Source organism: Chelonoidis abingdonii, chromosome 6 (assembly GCF_003597395.2).
Source record: "Chelonoidis abingdonii isolate Lonesome George chromosome 6, CheloAbing_2.0, whole genome shotgun sequence".
Lineage (NCBI taxonomy): Eukaryota > Metazoa > Chordata > Testudines > Testudinidae > Chelonoidis > Chelonoidis abingdonii.
In genome coordinates, this window is record NC_133774.1 from 2874375 (window position 1) to 2897696 (window position 23322).

A 23322-nucleotide genomic window follows, 5' to 3' on the forward strand; every position below is an offset into this window, starting at 1 on the left:
GGTAACTGGAACTGCTCATTTGCCAGGAAGGATGATGCCATCGTACTTCTGCTGGAACCAGCGCATGGCCTCCTCCTTCCCAATGGCAGCCTGCAGTAACAGGCCACAGAGCTTGGCAATGCAGCGTGAAACTCCTTGAGTCCTTAAATAACCTCGGCAGCTCTACTGCACATGTGGGCAGGGACGTTGTCTCGCTTTTATCAAGGGAAAAATGTCACTGTTAGCGAATGGGACATGGAGCGATGCTCCGAGAAGCACCAACGCTGTTGGGGGATGCTTAATAAAGCCTGAGTATGCGTGTTGCTCACAGGGGAGGTTAAAAAATAAAATAATTGGAGATATACTTATCTCCTAGAACTGGAAGGGACCTTGAAAGGTCATTGAGTGCAGCCCCCTGCTTTCACTAGCAGGACCAAGTACTGATTTTTGCCCCAGATCCTTAGGTGGCCCCCTCAAGGACTGAACTCACAACCCTGGGTTTAGCAGGCCAATGCTCAAACCACTGAGCTATCCCTCCCCCATGTTCTCCCTACACCCCCAGGACCCAGGCTTAGAGCAGACACCTACATTGAACCCAGGCTCTAACAGGCGCAGTTGTGTGAGGCCTCCAAGATTTGCTGGCCCTGCCCGTTGGCTTTCAGGGCAGATAAGTGCCCACTCCTACCCTCCAGAGCAAAAGCAGCAAAGAAGAGATTTGCTGTGTCTAAGGCAGACAACATGGCCTCTCCTCCCTTATCCCTTTCTTCGGGAAAATCTCATGCCAATTTCAGACATAACAGTACAGGGCAATGTGTAGCCCCCATTCAGATATCCTTTCATGCCATTCGAGGAGGCTGCAATTCCCCCCCGGTCATTAGCGAAGTGCACTTTGCTTCTCCACCCAGGGGACTGCAGCTCCAGCCACACTACAAGGGCCCACTCTGGCTCTCTTTCGGGGACATAAGAAAACAAGAGCTCTGATTCCAGAGGCAACTCACATTCGCTGGACCATTTTCACTCCTTTGGAAGCGAGCCAACAATGTGAGCAGTCAGGCTGCGGAGAGCGGGCTCTCCAGTGGCTGGAGATAGGGTGGAAATGACAGAGGCTGGGCTCTATTCCTGGCTCTGCCCGACACCACAAACACGTCAATCAAACCACCCGTAAAATGGATACATCCACCCGGGACTAGAAGCGTCAGCGCTGACAATGCTTTGCTAAGCAGGGTTACTTGGAGACCTCTAAAGTGACCCTAGCAGCCTTACTTTTCTGGTTTACACATGGTAATCTGGGCCGTTTTAGCTGAACCCAATCCTGACCAGCCCCAGGGCTGCAGGCTCAGTCACCGAGAGCAATGAAAAGCGGACAGGCTGTAGCAAGGATGGGGAAGCCAGGCTGCGTCTAGAATCCCATTCCCAATGCTGCAGTTCAGCAGCTGTCAGCACTTGTGAGGATGAACGGTGTGACCTTCCAGGGTTCAAAACTCGCTGCATTCCAGGCGGAGACTGGCTCCCTTCTCCAGGCTGAGGGGACCAGGTTAGTTTCGCTCACTCTTCCCCACCTTCTGTATGCAGCTGGAGCACTCTGGTCTCTTCCTGACAAATCCACCCTGAAGTCCTCACCACCTTGCCCCAAACTGAGAAGGTGCAGAGCACCTGGAGCTCCCGTTAGCTTCAGCAGGAGCTGGGTGCTCATTAACCTCTGAAAATCAGGCCATTGGGTGCTTTCAATAAATTGGTTATTAGCAGTTTTAATAAACGCCTCCTTCCTCACCTGAGCTCATGCATAACCTTCACCAAGTGGAGCCTGCACAGATCTAACAGTTGTTTGCAAAGAGGTCAAGTGAAATTTTAAAAAGTTAAAATTTGTCTAAAATTTCTGTTTCAAGTAACACTTAAGGGTCATAGATATGGAAAGAAATATAAATAGAAGTGAAATGAAATATAAACTCTTTTGCTTTTTAGAAGATACAGCAACAGGAAGCAGAGTCAGAAAACCATTACATGGAAAATGTGATGGATGGCAAAGCACACAAGTTGGCAGAGGACTTGAGGCCAGGCAGAGAAACCCAAACCACAATCAACTCATTTGAAGATGATTTGATTTTACACAGACAGGAAAACCAACAGAGGAAAACTGATGCACTGATTTCACTATGGCATCTATAAGACTGTTTGAAAAAACAATCCCTCCCCCCCTCAATATCTTGAACTCCTTCCTCATCAAGTTTTGAACTGATTGGAGAAATCACATATCAAAATTAAAATTTTAGCGTCACCTGCCATTCACATCAGGCTGCATCAATGATTTCAAAGGATGCAATTTGAATTAGGCCCCAAATTTATGTATTTTAGAATCAGCTTTCAGAGAGCTCAATGGACCAAGAGAAGTGCTCCTGGAACATTTATGTTTCATTCCAAGAGATGTCATTTAAAAGCAGACAGACAGCCTCTCCTGTGTTTGTAGCTCACACATGGCACTGCAGCACTGTGCTAGCGCATGAGACTCTGAAAGTGTAAACCGACATGCTTGTTACACTGCAAAGCATTCAAAAATGCAAGAAAGAAGGCAGCAGACACTACTGTGGATTTTTAACATTTCCTTAGCACAGATGGTTCCCATCCCTACTCTAGCCCTTTAACACCAGTGAAACCAGACAAGAATTAGCAACACTAACTGTGAAAAATAATCCCCTCGACTGGATAAGCTGTAGTGGAATGACCAACCCCACGCTGCCTTCACTGAGACGACAGACAGATAACTGATATCATGCTCCATAATAACCAGTGCCCATCACTCTGAAAGGATAGGGACCGCACTGGCAACTTGCCAGGAGCCCAGGGGACACCATATTTGCATATAACTCAATATATGAGAACAGTTCACTTTTATTATGTTTGTGCAGCCCACTAATGTGAGTCCCGGCATACAATGCTCCACCTTAATCCAAGCCCCCAGACTGCACAGCAGCCTCCACAGTCTATACCTCCACATTAAAGAGGGGGACCCACGTGACATTTGCCCTCCTGGATTAAATCTGAGCAAGTTTTATGGCTGAATGCTGTGCCAAGCTCAAAACATAGGGATTTACCTACTTTAACTATGGGCCTTATTCTGCTCCCAGTACAGCCAATGAGGAGTTTTGCCATTGACTTCAATGGGGACAGGACAAGGCCTCAAAACAAACCGGCAAGCCACTAAGGTCTGTGACTGGCAGATGTCACTAAAATTAGGATCTAAGCGGAAGCATTCACAGGGAGGTTGCTTCCGAGTGTAAATGTTAAGTTTCTGGTGGGACTGCTTTAACTCAGACTCGTGACGTTAGCTTCTTCCTCTCTCTGCCTCCCACTGAGCTGCTCATGTAATTTTAAGAATGGACAGTTTTCTGCCGCCCACGCGCCTCTGGGGAAGCCCTCTCAGATGTGTCTCCCGCTGGGCCGCGCCTGTTGGGCCGTGCCAGGTGCCAGCGAGCGCCCAGCGCTGGCTTGCTCGCCATGGACAGATGCGAGTGACTGGAACGACGAACACAGAGTTCAGTGGTACCTGGACTCAGAGACCAGGGGAAGTGTCTCCCTTCTCCACCCCCTGGTTTGGCCACTGGTTTTATCATGTGATACCTACAGAAGATAGTTGTCAAAATCTGATGGGCCAGCTGCTCATGTCTGACCTGAAGCCTAGGAGGGCGAGGGTACTGGGGAGGGACGTATCTGATGAAGAATTGAGAATGTGGCTCTCTGCCAGTTTTAAACTAAAGGGTTTGAACCAGCCCTGTCAAAGGAGAGGAATAGGGAGGTTTCCCTGATGGGCTGCAGGAGCCCAGGGATGACAGGAGTCTGTCACAGTTGCTCCCAACACAGGATGGATCCCACCTCCCACGCAACCACCCAGGGCAACCCACGAGATACTGAGAAGCAACAACTAGTTACGGCTCCCTGATTCCCTGCCCCAGCTCTGATTAGAGCAAGTCAGAAACTAGGGATACCTGGAGACCATGATGCTCCAGCCCTACTCCACCTCACCACCCGTCCTTCCCTCTGCAGCAGGGCTGCAAGAAGGGAGGGATGGCAACTAGCTATGCCCTCTCTAAGCACAAGGACTCATGGGTCATTTTCAGTGCTCAGGTAAAGGGAGCAGAACAGAGGCAGATTCTCTGCCTTGAGTATTGATGGTGCCACCCCCTACATGCCCTCAGCAGGAAACATGAAACCGACAGATGCTTGAGGAACACGAAACTGATGTCAGAAGGACCTACTTAGGTCTGGTGTGACAGGCACAGCTGTGAGGAAGGCACTGAGGAAGCATCTGAGATATGGCAGGTATGACTTCATAAACAGCGCTGCCTCTCCCAGGTATTGCTGGCTGCAGAAAACCGAGCCGCGCACTTCAAGAGTAAACTTCAGTTTCTAGTGTGAATGTAAGTCAACTTGACTCCAGTGTCTCCAACATGCCTTTAGAAGAGTGTCCCCTAAAACACCCAGCTCTGAATGGTCACAGTGGGGCTGTGAAGTGGCACTACATTCAAATGCATGAGGGGAAGTCGCACCCTGGTAGTCCTTTGCTTCCATCTGGTTACAGAGCCCATGGGAAAGTTCCCTCAAGCTTTTAGAGGAAGGGGAGCCATCTTGATTAGTATCCTGATTCAAGGGCGCACACTGAGATGTTTGTACCCATGATCTGATCCCCTGGGATTTTTTTTTATAAAATGCATTTGCGTACATGGACTAAATCGGTCTTCAAAAAAATCCACCCACCAAGATCTACATGAAAAGACAGACAACTTCTACAATCTGAAGTGAATGGTAAATTGCAGCTGCCAGCAATTTAAATTTTAAATGTACCTGCCAGCTGGGACTTATTAAAAAGAAGTTAGACAGCAGTATCATCAAACATGCATCTCATGAATGTGGGTTACCCTTGTCTTCCTTTCTACTCCTGCCTCACGCTGCTTGTTGCTTTGACTCATCGATTCCCTTCTAAAGTTCCTTGCAAACTCCATGGGCCAGAGACCACGACTTACTTGTTCTACAAAGCACAAAACTACCATCATGTGCTGCTTGAATAAACAATACAGCGCACACAGCCGGGAGGGAGAGAAGTGAAGTGTACGGCTAGCACAAGCTGAAGCAAGGCACAGTGAGGACCAGGTGCTCTGCAAACTGCCCCCATGCAGCCACGCCAACAAACCTGCAATCTCACTGGGACCAACCCACCTCCCCAGCCACAGTCAGCCTGGTATTTAAGTGCAGAACACTGATGGCAAGGACTGACGAGCTGTGGTGTTTGGGACAACACCCACAAATGGGGCTGGCCAGGCAAAAGCCACCGGACTAGTTTCTCCTTTGACCTACAGGGTGCGGGTCTGGGCTCTTTTCCAGACACCAAACCCCCATACCAAAGGTCAAGCTTGGCACACAAGCCGGGGGGAAGGGGAATTAGAGCAGTTCAAACAGTATCAGTTGGGCCCGAAGTCCTGAGGTTGTGTCATTCCTGCAAACAGGAACGGACGTTGGTCTGTAAAGCAAAGGGAGAACACTCCTTTCTAGATCTCTCTTGCTTTGGCGTATTACACCCTATGTGCCCTTCTAATCCCGTGCAAGTTAATCACCCTTCTCTTCTGTACTGTTCCAACTAGCAAACTCATCTCCCAGCAGCACAGCGGCGGGGAGCTCCCACTGACCCACCTCTTTAAGACTGATCACAGCCGTGTAGACCACATTTGTGCCATCTCGCTTGAAATGCATGTGAGGCTTGTCCTTGAGAATGAAGACGATGTCGGCAGGGATGTTGTCTGGTGTGGCATCTCCTTCTTTGGGAAAGGTGATTTTGGTTCCTTCTTTCCACCCCCTTTTAATGACAATGTTCAATATCTTATCTTCGGTCCTTGTGGTTCGCCCATCAGGGTTCAGCCGCCGGCGGGTGATTTTCATCCTTTTGGTAGAGCCGTGGTAGATTTCTTCCAGGGAGACCCTGAGCTCGTGGATGATAGGTGGGTCCTGGACCTTCCTTCGTGTGTGGAGAGACTCCGGGTGCCGTCGATGGACTCCGTTGATGCCGAACCGTCCAAAGGCGTTGAAAGGGTCATCGTCATCATCGATATCCATATCTTCCTGATCGAACCCATTGAACGCCCGAGAGCGACTGCTGGCAAAGAAGATGTCGAAGGGATTGGAGCCACCGAAGAAAGAAGCAAAGGTAGCATGCGGGTCTCCGTGGAAGGTGTAGTGGAAAGTGTTGCCAGAGCCGCCAGAGGAACCGCCTCCAGTTTTGAGTCCTAGAACACAGCAAGGAAAAGACAACGTTAATATAATCCCTGGAAGAAGGCTGTTCCCTCCTGGTCCTGCCTGAAGCACAGGGAATGCAGACAGAGTGATGGCCAGGTCACCCTGACTAGACTTTTATTGTTTTTTTCTACTACGCAGCATGAGAACCAAAGGCGGAATTCAGTCTTGGTGTTGCAAGCTGCTTTCTACCTCTCTCTGCGCAGTAGGATCCCACACATCCCCACTTCACTCCCAACCTGGCCACAATCTGCATCCCTTTTCCCCTGGAGAAACTAGCTAGCAGGAATACAGCTGAGCAATCTTATCTTCCCTGGCTGGAAGGTGAGCACCACAACTAGCCTACAGGGTCCGGAGAGTCGAGATGCAATTCTGTTCTCAACCCTTTGCTGGAGCTCAAGTTTGCAGTAGACACTTTGTAACCGGGGCTCATGTTAAATGGGCATGAAACAGGAAAGTTGATAGAAACCCTGTGTTACTAAGGAGAGTAAGTAGCCAGCCAGACTTCTAGCACCACCTCCAAGCCAATGAGTATCAAAATTCTTAGCCTGTCTCCCACAAACACTTGATTGTATTTTCTTTGTTTTTAGTACTGGAACCAGTATTTGCCAGGGGATAACACAAGGGAAAAAGATGTATTTATGACTGAGAGCTCTGGGAGGCTCCATTTCTAGAGACAGATGCAAGCAGGGGTGGAAGGTTTGTATAATTTTTGTTGGTGCCCAGAACAGGTCCAAGTCCCACCTGCCCCCCCCCCCCCCCGCACCTGCCTAAGGCTCTGAGAGGGAGTCTGGGTGTGGGAGGCGCTTTGGGGTGCAGACTCTAGGCTGGGGCAGGGGGCAAGGGCTCTGGGAGGGAGTCTGGGTGCAGGCTCTGCGCTGGGGCAGGGGATTGGGGTGCGGCACTTACCTCAGGTGGCTCCCGAAAGCGACCTGCATCCCCAACTTGCAGCGCCTCCTAGGTGGGGAGTCTCCGCGCACCGCTGCCCGCAGGCACCAGTTCCCAGCCAACGGGAGCTGTGGAATCAGTGCTTGGGGCAGGGGCAGCACGTGGAGACAACCTGTAACCCCAGGGCTGAAGGGACATGCTGGCTGCTTCCAGGAGTGGCAAGAAGCAAGGGTCGGCAGGAAGCTGCCTTAGTCCTACTGTGTTGCTGGTGGCGGTGGCCCCAGGGCCTTTTAAATCACCGGGGGCAGCAGGTGGGGCCGGGGGAAGAGACTCAGTCCCGAACATTGTTGGAGCGGGGTCCTCAGGCCCTGAATGTTCCTGGAACACAGGCACCATGGGCCCATATAACTCGCCACCCCTGCATGCCAGGCTCCTAAGCATAATCTTCCCGAGTTCCTTCCTACTGTACTGCAGGAAGCAATTCAGTCTCTGTAATCTGTTAAATTTCACAGCATGGTAACAGTTGGAGTCCAAAGACGATATGGACTAGGCAGTTGATGGCGCTTTGAGACTAATTTAGCAACACAAATTAGAAGTCTAAGTTCCGCCAAAGGCAGTGCTGAGTCCTCTCTGTATGTCAGCAGTACATCACCTCCTGAACACCCTGTTCGTGCTGTGATCTGCATCTCCCAAGGCAGCTGAACTGCGCCAGGGACTCATGGCCCAGGAGCAGCACACTTGGCAATTTATGGAAGGCTTTGAACTCAGCGAGCAATTGTTTAGTCAGGGCTTTTCCACACAGACTGACGGAAGGTCAGCATTATACGCTGACGAGGCTCTCCACCACAAACGTGAGTGCGAGACACACGCTATGCTCTCGGATGAAAGGGCTAACATGAGGGCCACAAAGTACTTCGCAAAAAAAGTCAAGGCTCAACAACCGGAGATGTTAGTATCAAAACTTTTTGATGGGAGACAAGTGTGAGGGGAGATGATGGATTTTTGTTTTTAAAAAAAGACTCGCTTTCCTCTGCACCGTGAGCAGCTGAGGTTGGTTGGTGGAGTGGCGCTCAGGAGCAGAACCCAGAGATACAGCAAATAAGTTGAGTATTTCCTTCTTTTGGTAACTAGCAAAAGATCTTCTTCAACCAGGGCTTCTCTCAGGCCCCACCCTCTCCAGAAGCCTGCTCCTACCTGATTCTGCACAGACACCCTATGTTTATATCTGTCCACAGCAACCCCCGGGAAGTCCCTACACAGCCAGGGTGTCAGGCAGACAGCCCCTCTCAAAAGTGTATCTGCAATAAAAATACAAAGAGGACCACTCAAGTGCCCAGCAGGTCATGCAAGGCTGGGGGTAGACTACTTCCAACTGTCCCCTTCACATTGCCACATGCTTTGGGATGTTGTGTCAAATATTTCTGATTGGAGGGGTCAAGAAGGGGTCTAACCAAGCTGAGCTCAAGTCTATTTTCAGCTCTCCACTTACAAAATAGTGCTATTTCTGAAAAGCTGACGTCCTGTGCCAACCCCTCTAGTCAGAGCCAGCAGCAGGAGACGCAAGCCAGGCAAACGCAGGACGGACAAACTTCCTGTTCTTTTCTGTTGGTCTTGACATATGAGTTTGCCCTGGGATGCAGAGGTCTTTTGTTGACTTGAATACAATACACAGAAGCAAAGGGTTCCCATCTTCCAGACACACACCTTAAGCCTCTGCAACACTGTGCAAAGGGGACTTAGGCTTGGAAGTGCAGGTAAGACCAGAACGTATACTGAAACTGACCTGTATCCAATTTCATTTAGTCTTTTCTTTTGCCCAAGGACTTGTGGGGGCGAGGGATGGGGTGACGTCTGAGCCCCCTTGCCCAGTCCCGCAAAAGTGTCACAGTAGGTCTCCTCCTACCCGCGCTAGCCTGCTGGGGTTGCTCTAGTGTCCCAAACCTGGCAAAGAATGGAACTGGAGGTCCACCCTCAGTGCTTTCAAGTAGGTGGTTAGACAGACACCCCTCCCTCTCCCCCCACCCCCACCAGAACATCTACGTGATCCTCTGGCAACAGCTAATGCTGCATTTGTGTCACAGCAACACTCAGACATCAGCAGTTTGATTCTGCTGTGGAACGGAGCAGAAGGCACGAGCTGGGCTCACGTGAGCAGAGAGAGGCTGTCTCTGCGCACGAGAAGGTACGGGCAACCACCGGCGGGGCACACCGCAACTCAGGGCCTCTCTCTCGGTCTGCCTCCCTCCTGGGCACACTACTGCAAAGGCACCAAACTACTGCGAACCCTTCTCTCAAGGCTTCTGGAAAGAGAGGCGTCCAGTTACCAGCGTGGGTGAGTGCCGCACAAGACCTGTCTGTCTATACAAGGCAGGTATCTAGCCCTCATCACTGCCGTATGGGAGCACCTCACAACCCACTGAGGGGGGCAGGGCTGTCAGCCCTATTGCACAGAGAAGCTAAGGGACTTGCCCAAGGTCACCAGGGACGCCTCCCTTTTCAGAGGCCTTGAGAGATGGGTTAGCGCGTTTGGTGCTGTTACAGGGACCCAGGTCTCCCAGTCCCAGGCTAGAACCCTCCCTCCTGAACCAACCTTCCTCTCATCCCATTTAAGCTCCCCAAACAGCATGTAAGGGGTATGCCGGGCATGGCTTCGCCTCAGGACTGGGGCCATACGACAAGCCCCTTCTTCCTTGCAGTGTTTGAGTCCCACCCCAGGATTCAGCCCCCTACGAGAGGGTTCTGAGTCCACGTGTTGCTTTGTGAATGGTTTGGTTTGGTTCAGAAACAGCTGGTCAGTTTCTTCTGGATTCTTCCCTCCACGCTCAAAGAAACAAAGCCATTAATTTCCTCTTGCCTCCCTTTCTGGCCAGGAGCAGCCACACTTTGCCAGGATGCCACTCGCTGGTCTGATGTGCTGGCAACGGAAGAACCCTTAACAGCAGCTCTTTTGGACCGAGGCTGCTTTGATTTTTGACATTGCCACAATTACTTAGTTGCTCCTGCAGGGCAAACTGGCCCTTCCCAAACCGCTGAGAGGCGGCACGCTTCGGATGTCATGGTCTGCCACAAAGGGAAGAGATTGGACAAATCTGTGTCAGCAGCCAGTAAAGGCTCCTAATAGAGGAGAGCAATGAGAGGCTTGTTTGCACAGCCCATGGCATGTGACAGTGGTGAAGCCCAGAACATTTCCATTGGCCCTAGTAGTATAAACTAGGAAGCAGATGGAAATCACGGGAAAATGCCTATCCCTGTTCCTACTTCCACCCCTTGTCCTAAAGGCTCGGGTGCAGAAGAGCTGAGGCCTTAGCATCCCTAATCCTCAAAGGCCAGTTATTACCTGCTGTGTCATCACCTGCCGGAACTCAGCAGTGCATGTGCAGGAGTCACGTGGCGCCGGCTGGAAGAATTCCATCCAGACCATCGTCAAAGAGATGAAACATTGATAAAGAGGAGAGGAGGGGAGGGAAACTACAGCACAGATCTTAGCTCCTGAGCAGGGCCGTGGGGAGTCCTTTCTGTCCAGCTCAGCACCAGGAAAGTTCATAGAGTAATGAGCCGCTGACACCAAGAATAAACTCAAGTTCTCAGTTACAGTTGGTGTTTGAGCCTCGCAGCTGCGGGGGCAGTAATCTCTGGAGGGTGATTCCATGGCATCGCTGGCAGCCTCAGTGTCCAATGGGAGGAAATGAAACCCACTGCCGACCCCACTGAATAATGGCAAAATAAAGAGTGTGGAACCCAAAAGGTGAGATGAAGGACCAGAGCTGCCCATACTGTTCCTCCCTTGCCCCCACAGGGCCCATCACCTGCTGGCATGGCCACGGGTGAAGTCTTGGCCTTAGCACTGTGTATTTATTCTGACTGCTAACCCAGCACTGAAGCAGTCTGGCACGAGTAGGGCCCTGCTAAATTCACAGTCCAGTTTGGTCAATTTCATGGTGAGAGAATTTTAAAAATAATAAATTTCATGATTTCAGCTATTTAAATCTAAAATGTCATGATGTTGTAATTGTAGGGGTCCTGACCCAAAAAGGAGTTGTGGAGCAAGAGGTCACAAGGTTATTGCACGGGTGGTTATGATACTGCTGCCCTTACTTCTGTGGTGCTGCTGGCAGCAGTGCTGCCTTCAGAGCTGGGCAGCTGGAGAGCGGTGGCTGCTGGCTGGGAGTCCAGCTCTGAAGGCAGAGCCTTTGCCAGCAGCAGCACAAAAGTAAGGATGGCAAGTATGGTATTGCCACCCTTATTTCTGTGCTGCTGCAGGGAGGCGCTGCCTTCAGAGCTGGGTGCCCAGCTAACTGCTGCTGCTCTCCAGCCACCCAGCTCTGAATTCAGCGCAGAAGTAAGGGTGGCAATACCCCAACTCCCCTAAAATAACCCTGTGACCCCTGTGCAACTCCCTTTTGGTCAGGACCCCCATTTTGAGAAATGCTGGTCTCCCCCGTGAAATCTGTATAGCATAGGGTAAAAGCCCACAAAAGACCGAAACGCATTTTTCATGGCCATGAATGTGGTAGCGCCCTAGGCACGAGGAACCTGCCCTGGGATGGAGCACTAAGCAGGACTATGCCAACAGGCTGCCTTTGCACCCCGTTCCCTTCACAGCAGGGATGGGCTTGGAAGGGCTCGGAATGGGGGCAGTGCAGACAGGGCGCATGCAGCGAACACATTTTTTCAGCAGCAGTTTAGATCCCCTGTTCAGGTTTACATCAGCCCCAGGTTTGCATGGAGCTGGGCTTCCTCAAGGACCAAACAGCGTTTAAGAAAGCTCCACCATCTCCTGGCAGCAGGGAAGATGACTGGGATATCCACAGAACTGGGGAAGCAGCAGGGTGCAGGGAGATGAAAGTTGAGGTCACAGAAAAGCCCTCAGGTGACCCAACCTTCCTGGCCAGACTGAGCTATGTCAGCAGTTTCCGGCCTCATTAGCATCCAACACGCTCTAGAGCGTCTATTAGAAAACACAGCTGCTGCAGCTTTTACTTGTGAGTATAAACAGGGCAGCACAGAAGCAAGGGAGAGTCAGCACTATTAAACCTCAGCCAGTCCTTCCCTTGGGGCCCGGGAAGGTTCTTCTCCAGTGTCCTTTTTCTAGAGCTTTATATAGTGCTTAGTGATGGGACACTCCCTTCTCCTGTGGGAGCCCCTCTCACCCTCAATTCAGCTGTGTTTGCCTTTCAGTTTAATCCCCCTACGCCTACTTACACCCCAATTGAAATAAAAGTCTTGTTCTGATTAATCCTGCCAGGTGGTTTGCTTTTTCACTGGAGGCAGGTGATTCTGATTTTAGACAGCAGAGGACTGCTGCAGTTCAGACAGTCCATCACAGCAATGTCATACTTAACTGGATGCATCTGATGAAGTGGGTATTCACCCATGAAAACTCATGCTCCAAAATGTTTGTTAGTCTATAAGGTGCCACAGGACTCTTTGCTGCTTTTACAGATCCATACTAAACACAGCTACCCCTCTGATACTTAACCGGCTCAGTCATGGGCAAGTGATTTTAAGAGTGAGAACTGCCAGGATGGAGACTTTCTAAAACACACGTGGGTCTTTCTTACTTGTTTAGATAAACCAGAAAAACTAGTTATCCCAGCCCCCAATAAAGCTTCCAAGCCAGGCACTAGGAATTACAGCAACCTCACCTTCTGTGCAGCACGTGGAGGCTGCAGTGAGAGTGCCTTCTTATCCACATTTCCCAAAGAGCGCCAAGGAGTCCTGTGGCACCTTACAGATTAACAGACGTATTGGAGAAGGAGCTTTCATGGGTGAATACCCACTTCGTCAGACGCATGTGGTGGAAATTTCCAGAGGGAGGTATAAATATGCAGGCAAGAATCAGTCTAGAGATAACGAGGTTAGTTCAATCAGGGAGGAGGAGGCCCTCTTCTATCAGTTGAGGTGTGAACACCAAGGGAGGAGAAACTGCTTTTGTAGTTGGCTAGCCATTCATAGTCTTTGTTTAATCCTGAGCTGATGGTATCAAATTCTATGAGGTGCCACAGGACTGTCTCTTTTCACAGATCCAGACTAACATGGGGACCCCTCTGATACTTGATTTCCCAAAGAAGCTCTTCAGTTCTCTTCACACGTTCCTGATGCTCAAACCACGATTTGAGGACTTCAATAACTCAGGGTATGGCTACATTAGAAATTTCAAAGCACTGCCCCGGCAGCGCTGCGGGAGCACTGCCGCAGCAGCACTTTGAAGTGTGAGTGTAGTCAGAGCCGCAGTGCTGGGAGAGAGCTCTCCTAGCGCTGCTTGTAAACCACATCCCTTATGGGTGTAGCGTGCAGTGCTGGGAGCACGACTCCCAGCGCTGCCGCCCTGATTACACTGACACTTTACAGCGCTGCATCTTGCAGCGCTCAGGGGGGTGTTTTTTCACACCCCTGAGCGCGAAAGTTGCAGCGCTGTAAAGTGCCAATATAGCCAAGCCCTCAGACATAGGTTAGGGGTTTGTTACAGGAGGAGGGAGTGAGATTCTGTGGCCTGCATTGTGCAGGAGGTCAGACTAGATGATCATAATGGTCCCTTCTGACCTTAAAGTCTATGAGTCTATGTGCCTAGCTCTCCCATGCCCACAGGGAGAGGATACATAGACTCTTGCCACTAATCATTCAAACATCATCACGCTAAGCACAGAGACTTTGGTCACTAACTGCAGAGAGATCCCTTTCTGCTCCTGAAGGCACAAAGGTATCTTTGACCCCTGCAAAATCATAGTGATGCCTCAGAAAAGCTGATGCACCTACTCATTAAGCCTGCCTGGGAGAATACATCTTGCTAGCTGAGCAGTCTGTTTACACCAGACCTTCTGCTTTTTTAAGTGCTAAACTCTTTTGCTGATTAATGCAAATGCTATTCTCTGCTCTCTTCATCCTCAGCAAATAGGGCTGCAGAAGCTTTCATATTCTACTAATAAGGCTGTGCGTGGTGAACAGCTCCCTACCCCATGCCAACAGGGAGACAACAGCAGCGACTTAGTTTCAAAACAAGAATCTGTTACTTAAATTGGGAAAGGCTTTGAAATGTGTAGGTCAGTACATACCAGCAAGAACAAAAGAAAGGGAGAAAAAAAAAAAGTGGGACTAGTGCACAAGTAACACCACTGCACAGACACGCTAAGCCCCAGTGAAAGGAAAAAGTATGTCTGTAGCTAGAAAATCTATGCGAAGGGAAGAGAGTTAGCAGAGAGAGTTATTCTGCAGCCATATCTGATCGAGGATATAAACACCTGTCATTTCTGCCCTCTCAAGAAGCCTTCAGAATAACTGGCTGAAAAGCGAAGAAGTGAAGCTATCAGAGTGAGTGGCAATGACCGCCTTGACTTAGCTTCCTGTACAGTCTTCTTCCTTATCTAACTGGCATCTTTGTGTGATGAGGGCAAGGAGTTGGGATCACATGCTGAAAACTGGCTTTGACTGGCCATAGAATAATTAGTCGAGAAGTGGGTCAAGCAATTATCTTTGGCTCTTAAGAGAGACGGCATCGTCTGGGTGTTCTCCCCAGTTTTGGTAGTAGTAACCTTGTTTCAGAGGCAGGAATGAGTCATGGGGATAATTCCGGACATGCTACCCACGCTTGTGAACATTCGCTACTTGTTATACGTAGAAATGCATTCTTGCTTACAGCAGCACATTTAAACCCACCCAGCTAACTGGGTACTCGCACACTTCCAGGCCATTCACCATCCCAGCCCCTTACCTTCTTCCCCATACTGATCGTAGACAGCTCTTTTCTTGGGATCACTCAGGACATCGTAGGCCTCTGCGATCTCCTTGAACTTCTCCTCTGCACTGGGGTCTTTGTTTTTATCAGGGTGATACTTCAGGGCCATTTTCCGATAGGCTTTCTTGATCTCATCTTCATTGGCTCCAGACTGGAGCCCCAAGGTCTTGTAATAATCCTTTCCCATGACTGCAACGTTGCCTCCGTTCGAGTCTTTATTCCTGAAAGGAGATAGACAGTGCTCTGTAATGCATGTATTGCCTGACAACTTTAGGGGAACTGGCAATTCTCCTGCTCCCCACCACCAGACCTACCCCAGACCAACCTCATGTTCTCATCACAGCCATAGTCAGCTCTCCATAACCTTTGCCCAATTTACATCTTACACATTTTCTGTTAAGGGACCAATTCAAGACCCTGCAACACATTTCACCATATCTAGTGGTCAGAGCAAGGCATCGGGAAACAGGTCCCTGGGGCCTATTTCGCCTTTCTGTGCCTCAATTTCCCACCTTGTAAAATAGGAATCGTGATGCTTTCCCATTGTGACATGTGTTGAAGTTTATGGATACAAAGTGCTAAGCTAGTGCACAGTAGTGTTATATGGCTGATCTGACTAATAATGTCACATGAGGCTGTAACCTGAGGGTACATCCAGACTACCCGCCATATGGACGGGTAGCAATTGATTTTTCAGGGATCGATATATCGCATCTCATCTAGACGCAATATATCGATCCCTGAACGCGCTCCAGTTGACTCCAGAACTCCACCGGAGTGAGCAGCGGTAGCAGAGTCGACACGGGGAGCCGCGGACGTCAATCCCGCACCGTGAGGACCGAGGTAAATCGATCTAAGATACTTCAACTTCAGATACACTGTTCACGTAGCTGAGTTGCATATCTTAGATCGATACCTCCCCCCAGTGTAGACCAGCCCTCTGTGGCGGTTCTGCCCACCTACAAATGGGTGTGGGTGCATGGGGAAGGGAAGTTTAGGGTGATCAGACAGCAAGTGTGAAAAATCGGGACGGGGGTGGGGGTAATAGGTGCCTATAGAAGAAAAAGCCCCAAATACTAGGATTGTCCTTATAAAAAAAGGGACATCTGGTCACCCTAGGAAAGTCTAAACTCAGCAGCCCCTCTCCCAAGAGCAGCAGCCTCACAAGACTTCACTAGCAAGGTCCTCCGCATGCCTGGGTCCTCCAGGGAAGGAAGAAACCAAATTTCGAATGCAAAAAACCCAAACCAATTTGAGGCGACCCTTTTGCCTCAGCACTAGGGAAGGGTGAGAACGAAAGGGGCTTGCGTGCTGTGTAGTTCACCTTAAAGGAACTTGAAACATTTTGTTCTGCACAGTGATTGGCGTTCATCTGGGGATAAGTGCCTCTCACCACGCAAGAGCTGTAATTTGTATGTAAAGAAGACAAAGGATGATGCTGTTAGACAGAAATATCTTGTGATGATGGGAAGATATTTATAAAAAGTGTTTTCTAGCCTAGCTTGGACTATGTTAGAGAGTCTGCAACTAATGAATTACGTAGCAATATCAGTAGCCCTAGGCATGGCTACGTCTCATATCCTGACAGAGTGCAGTGAAGTCAGCCACACACTGGATTCACTTTCTCCACGGCATAGGACACCTGGGTGGCACGGAACCCAGGAACAGGACCAGGGCAGACAATGGCATTCCACAGGCATCATGCTGAAGACCAAAAGCTGTCAGAGGCATGGAGAATCAGGAGAGCAGCTGGAGATGTCCATATGCTCAGAGATCTAGGGCAGGAGTTATGGCAAAGGCTCAGCAAAGCTTACATTTCTCAGATGTCTCTTCCCTATGTCCTGCTTCCTAAAGAGGCGCATTGAGCGCCTGAGTGAGAAAGGTGAGCGAGAAGGATGTTTGCGCAGAATCGATTTCCTGTTAATCAGTTACACTGGTAACTGGAAATAATTACCCCGTATGCGGCAGTAGCGATTCCTGGAAGCACACCCAGAATGGCAGGCCTGCACACAAGTAGCGTAGGAGTTCTATTGTTAGAGACATAAGAAGGCTTCTGGGGGCGTAAAGAGCATCCCACAGCATTCTCCCAGCCTAGCTTCTAAATGCCAGCACGTTTCCGAACCCATACGCCCTCAAAGCATTCCAGCTTCTGCGCTAGCAGCATCTGCATTTCAAAAACCCACACAGACATTACCAGATTCTCTCTCCCTTGCCCACAATACCGGTCTGCTGGCTCCTAATACTTTGCTCACTACATACAATGGGACTGGAATGCCAGTGAGCGATGATATGGAGCTGAAAGCTGTTTTCCTAGGTGGCCAGGTGCTAACGTCTGATACACTGCCTTTGCGCTCCATGCACACACAAATATGCTTGTCCAGACTCTCAGCATCTTGCAATTAGACTACCATAACAGCCTCTTTGCTGGCTTTGACAGACTCCATCTTCTCCAGCTCACATCAATTTAAAATGTGCTGCCACAATAATTTTCATAGCTCCTCACTTGGACCACAACACCTCTCTCTTTGCATCCCTCTGGTGGCTCCCCTTTCTCTACCCTGCTAACAGACAGTACTTGCCTGCACTTTCAAGGCCCTTCATGGCCCATCCCCATCGTCTCTTATTCGCTAGTGAGATATTGAGTCCTGCCTCCTATTGGCCAGTGCTGCTGGCCTTCATCACTCACTTCCCAAATCTTCAAACAAGAAGCTCCGTGCTTTCTCCCGCGCTGCCCCTCACACTGGTAGGCATTCCCCATACAGATACCCACAGCTATCTCATGGTCCTCCTTCACACTCTGCTTTGCCATGATGCCTACAACAAACCTGACAAGGATTAGGCAGCTGGTATGCTAAGACCACGCCCGTCCTGCTGACCAGCATTGAGTATATCTACACTTCCAGGTGGAGATGTAAATCCCAGCTTGAGGAGACATACCTGTGCTAGCTCTGATCAAGCTAGTGGGCTAAAAAATAGCAGTATAGCAGTGATGGCATGAGCACCGGGAAGGGTTAGCCACCCCGAGTGCATACCGCCCAAGATGGTAGGTCTGTACTTGCGGTGGCTAGCCCTCCTGCCACGGCAGCTACCTTTCTGTTTCTAGGGTGACGATGTTTCCTCAAACTGGAACGTATGTCTGCAGCTTGCTGTGCAGACAGACATCCCCTTGTCTTATTGTTTCCTTGTGCTTCTTCAAGCATCTGTTCATATCCACCTGCTGTCTCCCATTGTACATGGATGTTGTAAGTGACTAGAGCCAGTCACTTTTGTTGTGTCTGTACTAAGCTTAGTGCAATGGGGTCTCAGTCTGTGACTGAGGCTTCCAGGCACTACTGCAATACAAATAAATAAAACAAACAGACAAGCCAATGGTCATCTAGCTCAATATTCTGTCTGAGAGAGGGCCATGTCAGATGCTTCAGAGGAAGACAAACCTCCCATCATGCACCTAACCAAGCAAGGGCAAGCCACACAGAAAGAGGCAAATTTCTTCCTTACCCCTGAAGCATGAGCAACCTACGCCCTGAAGCATGAAGACTGAAAGTTTGACTGTTTTCCCGGTTGCTGTAACTGCAGATGCTATTAGCTTCTAACTAATCTCTTTTAGTACTCTCACCTCTGGATTAGTGGAACACAAAAGTGCAGGACTTTGGCTCCTTCCCAATGCAGACAGTCCAACCCTGCGGAGGGAATTACCCTGCCAAAAAAGACTGATTCTTTCTGCCGGTCTCTGGCAGAAGTTAAAGATCCTGGACACACTTTTACAAGAGAAAAGGACAGTTCCAGTGTCCAGTCCCAGAGGCCTGGCCAATATTCTCTCTCTCAAAGACTCCTGTTTCCACAAACGTGTATTTGTCCACACAGTTACTGCACCACCAGTACTGGGCTGTCTAACGGTTAAGACAGGCTGTCTAATAAAGCCGGCTTCTATTCTGCTCCTACAACGCTGTCACTGTAAGCTCCCGGGAGGGGTAGGAAGCATAGGGGAAAGGACTTGCAGGTCATGCAAGAACCTCATTTGATAGGTAATCACCATGTTCTAGTCACATTGTGGCTGCCTTCCTTAATGTCCTTCATCAGATTGGGGGAAGAGGAAAAAGACGAAAATGTGCAGTAGCTTCTGAAGCTATAAAGTCTTTTGTCTGACTACTGCCCACGCTCAGAGGGGCTTTTTCAAGGAGGGCATCTGAGAAAAAGCAGCATGCAGAGATTTCCCCAGAAAGGTGCCCAGAGTTATATGACCAGTATCAGAGAACATCACAAAATCTTGCAGGTCATTCAGTGGGTGAGCCACATTTCTGACTCAATATTGCATGGGTGCATTGATAAAACACGACTCTGACCCTGTAACAGCTCCCCTCCCACCCTCCGAGAATCAGCTGTCTATTTCCACAACTCTTCTGCCAGATTCTGCTGGATCAGACTTTCTAGATTCCCATTTAAACTCTGAATCAGCAGGGAGGCATTCTGGGCCACGATTTTAAAAACGGACTAGTGATTTCGCTGCCTGATATTTCAGGTCCCAGTTGAGACACTGTGAGATGGATTGAATTCCAGAAATTACTGAACACCCATCCTTGAACATCAGGGACTTCGCAGGAATTTCAAGTTGGTGACTCAAAAACTGAGGTGCCTCAAATCACTAGCCACTTTTGAGAACCTTGGTCCTAGCCTCTAGCATGGCACCAGACAGTGCTACTTCTGGGGTCAGTGAGACAGCTGAATATTAATCCTACTATGTTCATGTAAAGCTGCAATCCTACATGGATGGATGATGTCATAAGATTTTCCATCTCCAACTTCTGAGTCTGTGGTCATGACATGATAACAAATGAAGTCAGAAGACCATTCACAAGACAAAGATGGGTGCTGATGGAGAGCTCTTTGGTTTGTAACACATTTGTCTTCAATGAGCATTTATGGAGAATACACAAGCATGAGACAAATAAACTGACTTACCGAAACTTCAGAAACATATTCAGTGTCCAAGCATTCATTTTTAAAGGCTCTAACTTTATTTTAAACATCAAACTGGAAACAAATTCTTCAACACTGACAGTTACCAAGACTTCTTCTGGTCTGGAATAGGTGGTGGTACGGGATGGAGAGAAGAGAATGACTCACTCAGAGCATAAGCAACCGCAAAGGCACTCAACTCTACAATTGCTATTCTGACAGCATGGAAGAGATTCCTCGATAAAGAATGAGACATTTCCTATTCAGCGGAATGGCTCTGGACCTACGCTGAACTCCGCTCTGAGACCAGCCAACAGTTCTAAAATGGGAAGGATGGAAGGGTTGACTGCTGGAAACAGGACTTCCAAGTGAGCTGAGCAGTTCAGAAAGCAGCCTCCATGTTTGATGAAAAAAAGCTTTCCTTTGTGTGCTTTCTAGCAGCACTAAGCAATCCCCTCCCCATTACGGGGAAGAAACCATTCAATGAAGTCACTTGACATGCAGTAATTCTCCCTAATTGGTTTCTTGCTGCTTCCTTGGACTAAAAGAGCACTGGTCCTTATAATTCAGGCTGCAATTCATTATGCACAATTCCCAGAGTAAGACCCTTCTATTAGTCAGCTCGGACGTCCATGTTATTTATAAACGTGGTGTCAAAAAGGATGAGATGGCTCTGGAACTGTAGCAATGCTGCTCTACCCCAGAGCCAGTTAGTTACCTTTACCTTCTCTAATACAGCCACCCACTGCAGTTAAGCGGGTAAGAGGATGGATGTAGTTAGAGTGGGGAATACACCATCCCCAAGCTTCCCCAGAAATTAATTGTTTGACGTCTCAATTGTGTCAGTGGCACTTTACCCCACGGACAAAACAGAGAGAGAAAACTAGGACAGCGACACTTTCTAAGTCAGAAAAAAGTAACATTAACCGTTTTGGACCTCCCTATCCTCCCCTTTAAGACCCCAGGCTCAGTGTATGTGTGTTTCCTGCCGGCAGGCTGTATTCATTGCTCTGCCCCTTCTCCCCCGCCCCTCGCCCCCCGAGCAGAAAGGGGCTTTTTCAAACAGAGGGACTCTCCCAAATGCAGATGCATTTCTAATGCTCCCATCTCTGCAGCATCTGAAGGATGCTTCTTTCAGAATGGATATCACAGAACTTCTTAAAAAGTCACCTTCATGCATGTGTTTATTGCTCTCACTGCAGGCCACCAGTAACACTGAGTTTCTTCACTGTCATTCAGGATCTCTGATAAAAGACCAACTGCAGGATAATAACCAATGGGTATCCTCTCAACAAAACAGCAAAGGTAGTTCTGATTGTACAGCATATCGCTCATTTAAGAGAGACAGTTTGGGCTGCCTGCACAGTAACACAGCGCTAGCAGAGCGCTGCTTCATGCCTCACCTGAGAAAATACTGCTTCTGAAATTAAGTCATTGCCATAAGCAAGTCCGTACTTTCTTCTGTTGTTGACTCCACACTGACACAGGACTGTAACATGCACTCAAGTATTGGCAGTCACAAATGGAGTACATTTAGATACAAAATGCCCAGAGAGATTTGCAAGTTAGCAAAACAAAAAAACAAACACAATCCCACCAACCTCCCTCAAACAATATGCGATGTTCTGTCCCCTTCAAACAATCTAACACAAACTGCTGAATTCTAGAGAAACCCAGACCAGCCAGCTCTTTAGAACTAGGAACAATTTCACGCTCACTGAATGATTGTTATTTCATAAAAACAAAAAGGACACTGATTACACACTGATCAGCGAGGCAGGACAGGGAAAGACCCAGATGCACCTAAGGAATCCAAGACATACAACAGAAAGGGAGACCCAAACTGACACAAGGGTTTGCAACTAACAAAAGTTTCATCATCTTACATCTCAGAAATAAATGAGAGCCTCTAAATCAGAGAAGTAATTAAATCAGAAGATACCTCTCCATGCGACTCCAGAAGAGCAGAATTGCTGGCATGTCCGCAACGGAGACACCTGCAGCTCAATACCAGCAGCCAAGCCCAAGTTTGGTAAGGCTGACAAGACAGCCTTAGTGAGGAGACTTCACCAGGGCAGGGAGAGCCACCAGTGCCCAGGCTGCCTGCCAGCCTGGAGTAACCATCCCGAAATGTCATGACTACACCAAGTGAATCATCGCTAGTTCCCACACAGCACAGCCCCCAAAGCCCCCTCCGCCCCCCAACAGTTAATTCCCCCGCATGGAACTGGCTGGAACACAGGGTCCAGGGATGTGAGAGCAGTAACGAGTTAACCCTTCCCCTGCCAGAGCCTCCCACACAACCAGGGGCAGCATGTCACTAACAGCAGGTACATCCCTGGGGAAGGGGAAGGGGGACACAGGGCAACACTCTGCCACCACTGTAATGGATCCATGGAAGGAACAGGATGTTGCAGCAAGAGGGAACCTGACACTCAGACGTGTGCCACCCAGCGCCCAGTGTTGTCATGGGGGGCCCTGACACTCAGGCCCATGGTCCCCCCTTCCAGGTGTGCATGTTGGGGGGGCCCTGACACTCATCCCTGTGCCCTTCCCTGGTGTACACATGTGGGGCCCTGACACAGCCCCAGCCCATCCCCCCTTCCTGGGTGGGCTCATGGGGGGCCCTGACTCTCACCTCCAGGCCACCCCCGCTTCCTGGTGTGTCCCCCCTCCCCCCACATGGGGGGTCCTGACACAGCCCTGTGACCCCCCCTTCCCGGGTATGCATGTGGGGGGCTCCTGACACTCAACCCCATGCCCCCCCTTCCTGGGTGTGCACATGGGGGGGCCTTAACACTCAACCCTGTCCCACCTTCGTGGGAGTGCACGTGGGGGATCCTGAGAGCCCCGTGGGCTCCCCCCCTCCCGGGAGTGCGCGGGGGGGCCCTGACACTCAGCCCCGTGCCCCCCCCTCCCGGGAGTGCGCGCGGGGGGGCCCTGACACTCAGCCCCGTGCCCCCCCCTCCCGGGAGTGCGCGCGGGGGGGCCCTGACACTCAGCCCCGTGCCCCCCCCTCCCGGGAGTGCGTGGGGGGGGCCTGACACTCAGCCCCGTGCCCCCCCTCCCGGGAGTGCGCGGGGGGGACACTCCAGGGACGCCCCCGCCCCCCGCGGTCTCAGCAGCGGTGGCGGCGGCCCCCCCCGCACTCACCGCTCTCGCCGTCCCGGGACACCGCGGACACTGAGACTCCGGCGGCAGCCGCCTCCCCCCGAGCCAGCCGGGCCGTGACGTGGGGGGAACCCGCCCCCACATAGCAACTCGCCCCTCCCATCCACCAGGGCGCGGCCGGCCCTCGCAACTCCACTGGCCACTGAGACTGTCAATCACGAAATCGCTCCACTCTCATTGGTCTGCACGGGGGGGCGGCTCTCAGGCGTGCCGTCTGGGAAACGGCCCGGATCGCCTGCCTGTTCCCAGGTGCGATTGGTTCACCTCCCTGGCAATCACACTCTAGTTACCGCCTACCACCCCCTCTCATTGGTCGGAGA

The 23322-nt window shown here is 50.2% G+C and overlaps 1 protein-coding gene across 2 annotated transcripts in view; it reads right to left on the bottom strand.

Moving 5' to 3' along the window:
• DNAJB5 (DnaJ heat shock protein family (Hsp40) member B5) overlaps nt 1–23074 on the bottom strand; it is a 29916-nt gene extending 6842 nt beyond the window's left edge. Inside the window, exons 1-3 of one of the 2 annotated variants that reach the window (XM_075066814.1) lie at nt 22985–23074; nt 14852–15096; nt 5659–6248 (exon numbers count right to left, since the gene is read on the bottom strand). In XM_075066814.1, coding sequence (XP_074922915.1) covers nt 5659–6248; nt 14852–15062 — 801 coding nt within the window. In that variant the 5' untranslated portion in view covers nt 15063–15096; nt 22985–23074. Of the gene's footprint in view, nt 1–5658; nt 6249–14851; nt 15097–19834; nt 20203–22984 lie in introns of those variants that run through there. The other variant, XM_032800422.2, reaches the window with a different exon arrangement.
• Between the last annotated feature and the right edge of the window lie 248 nt (nt 23075–23322).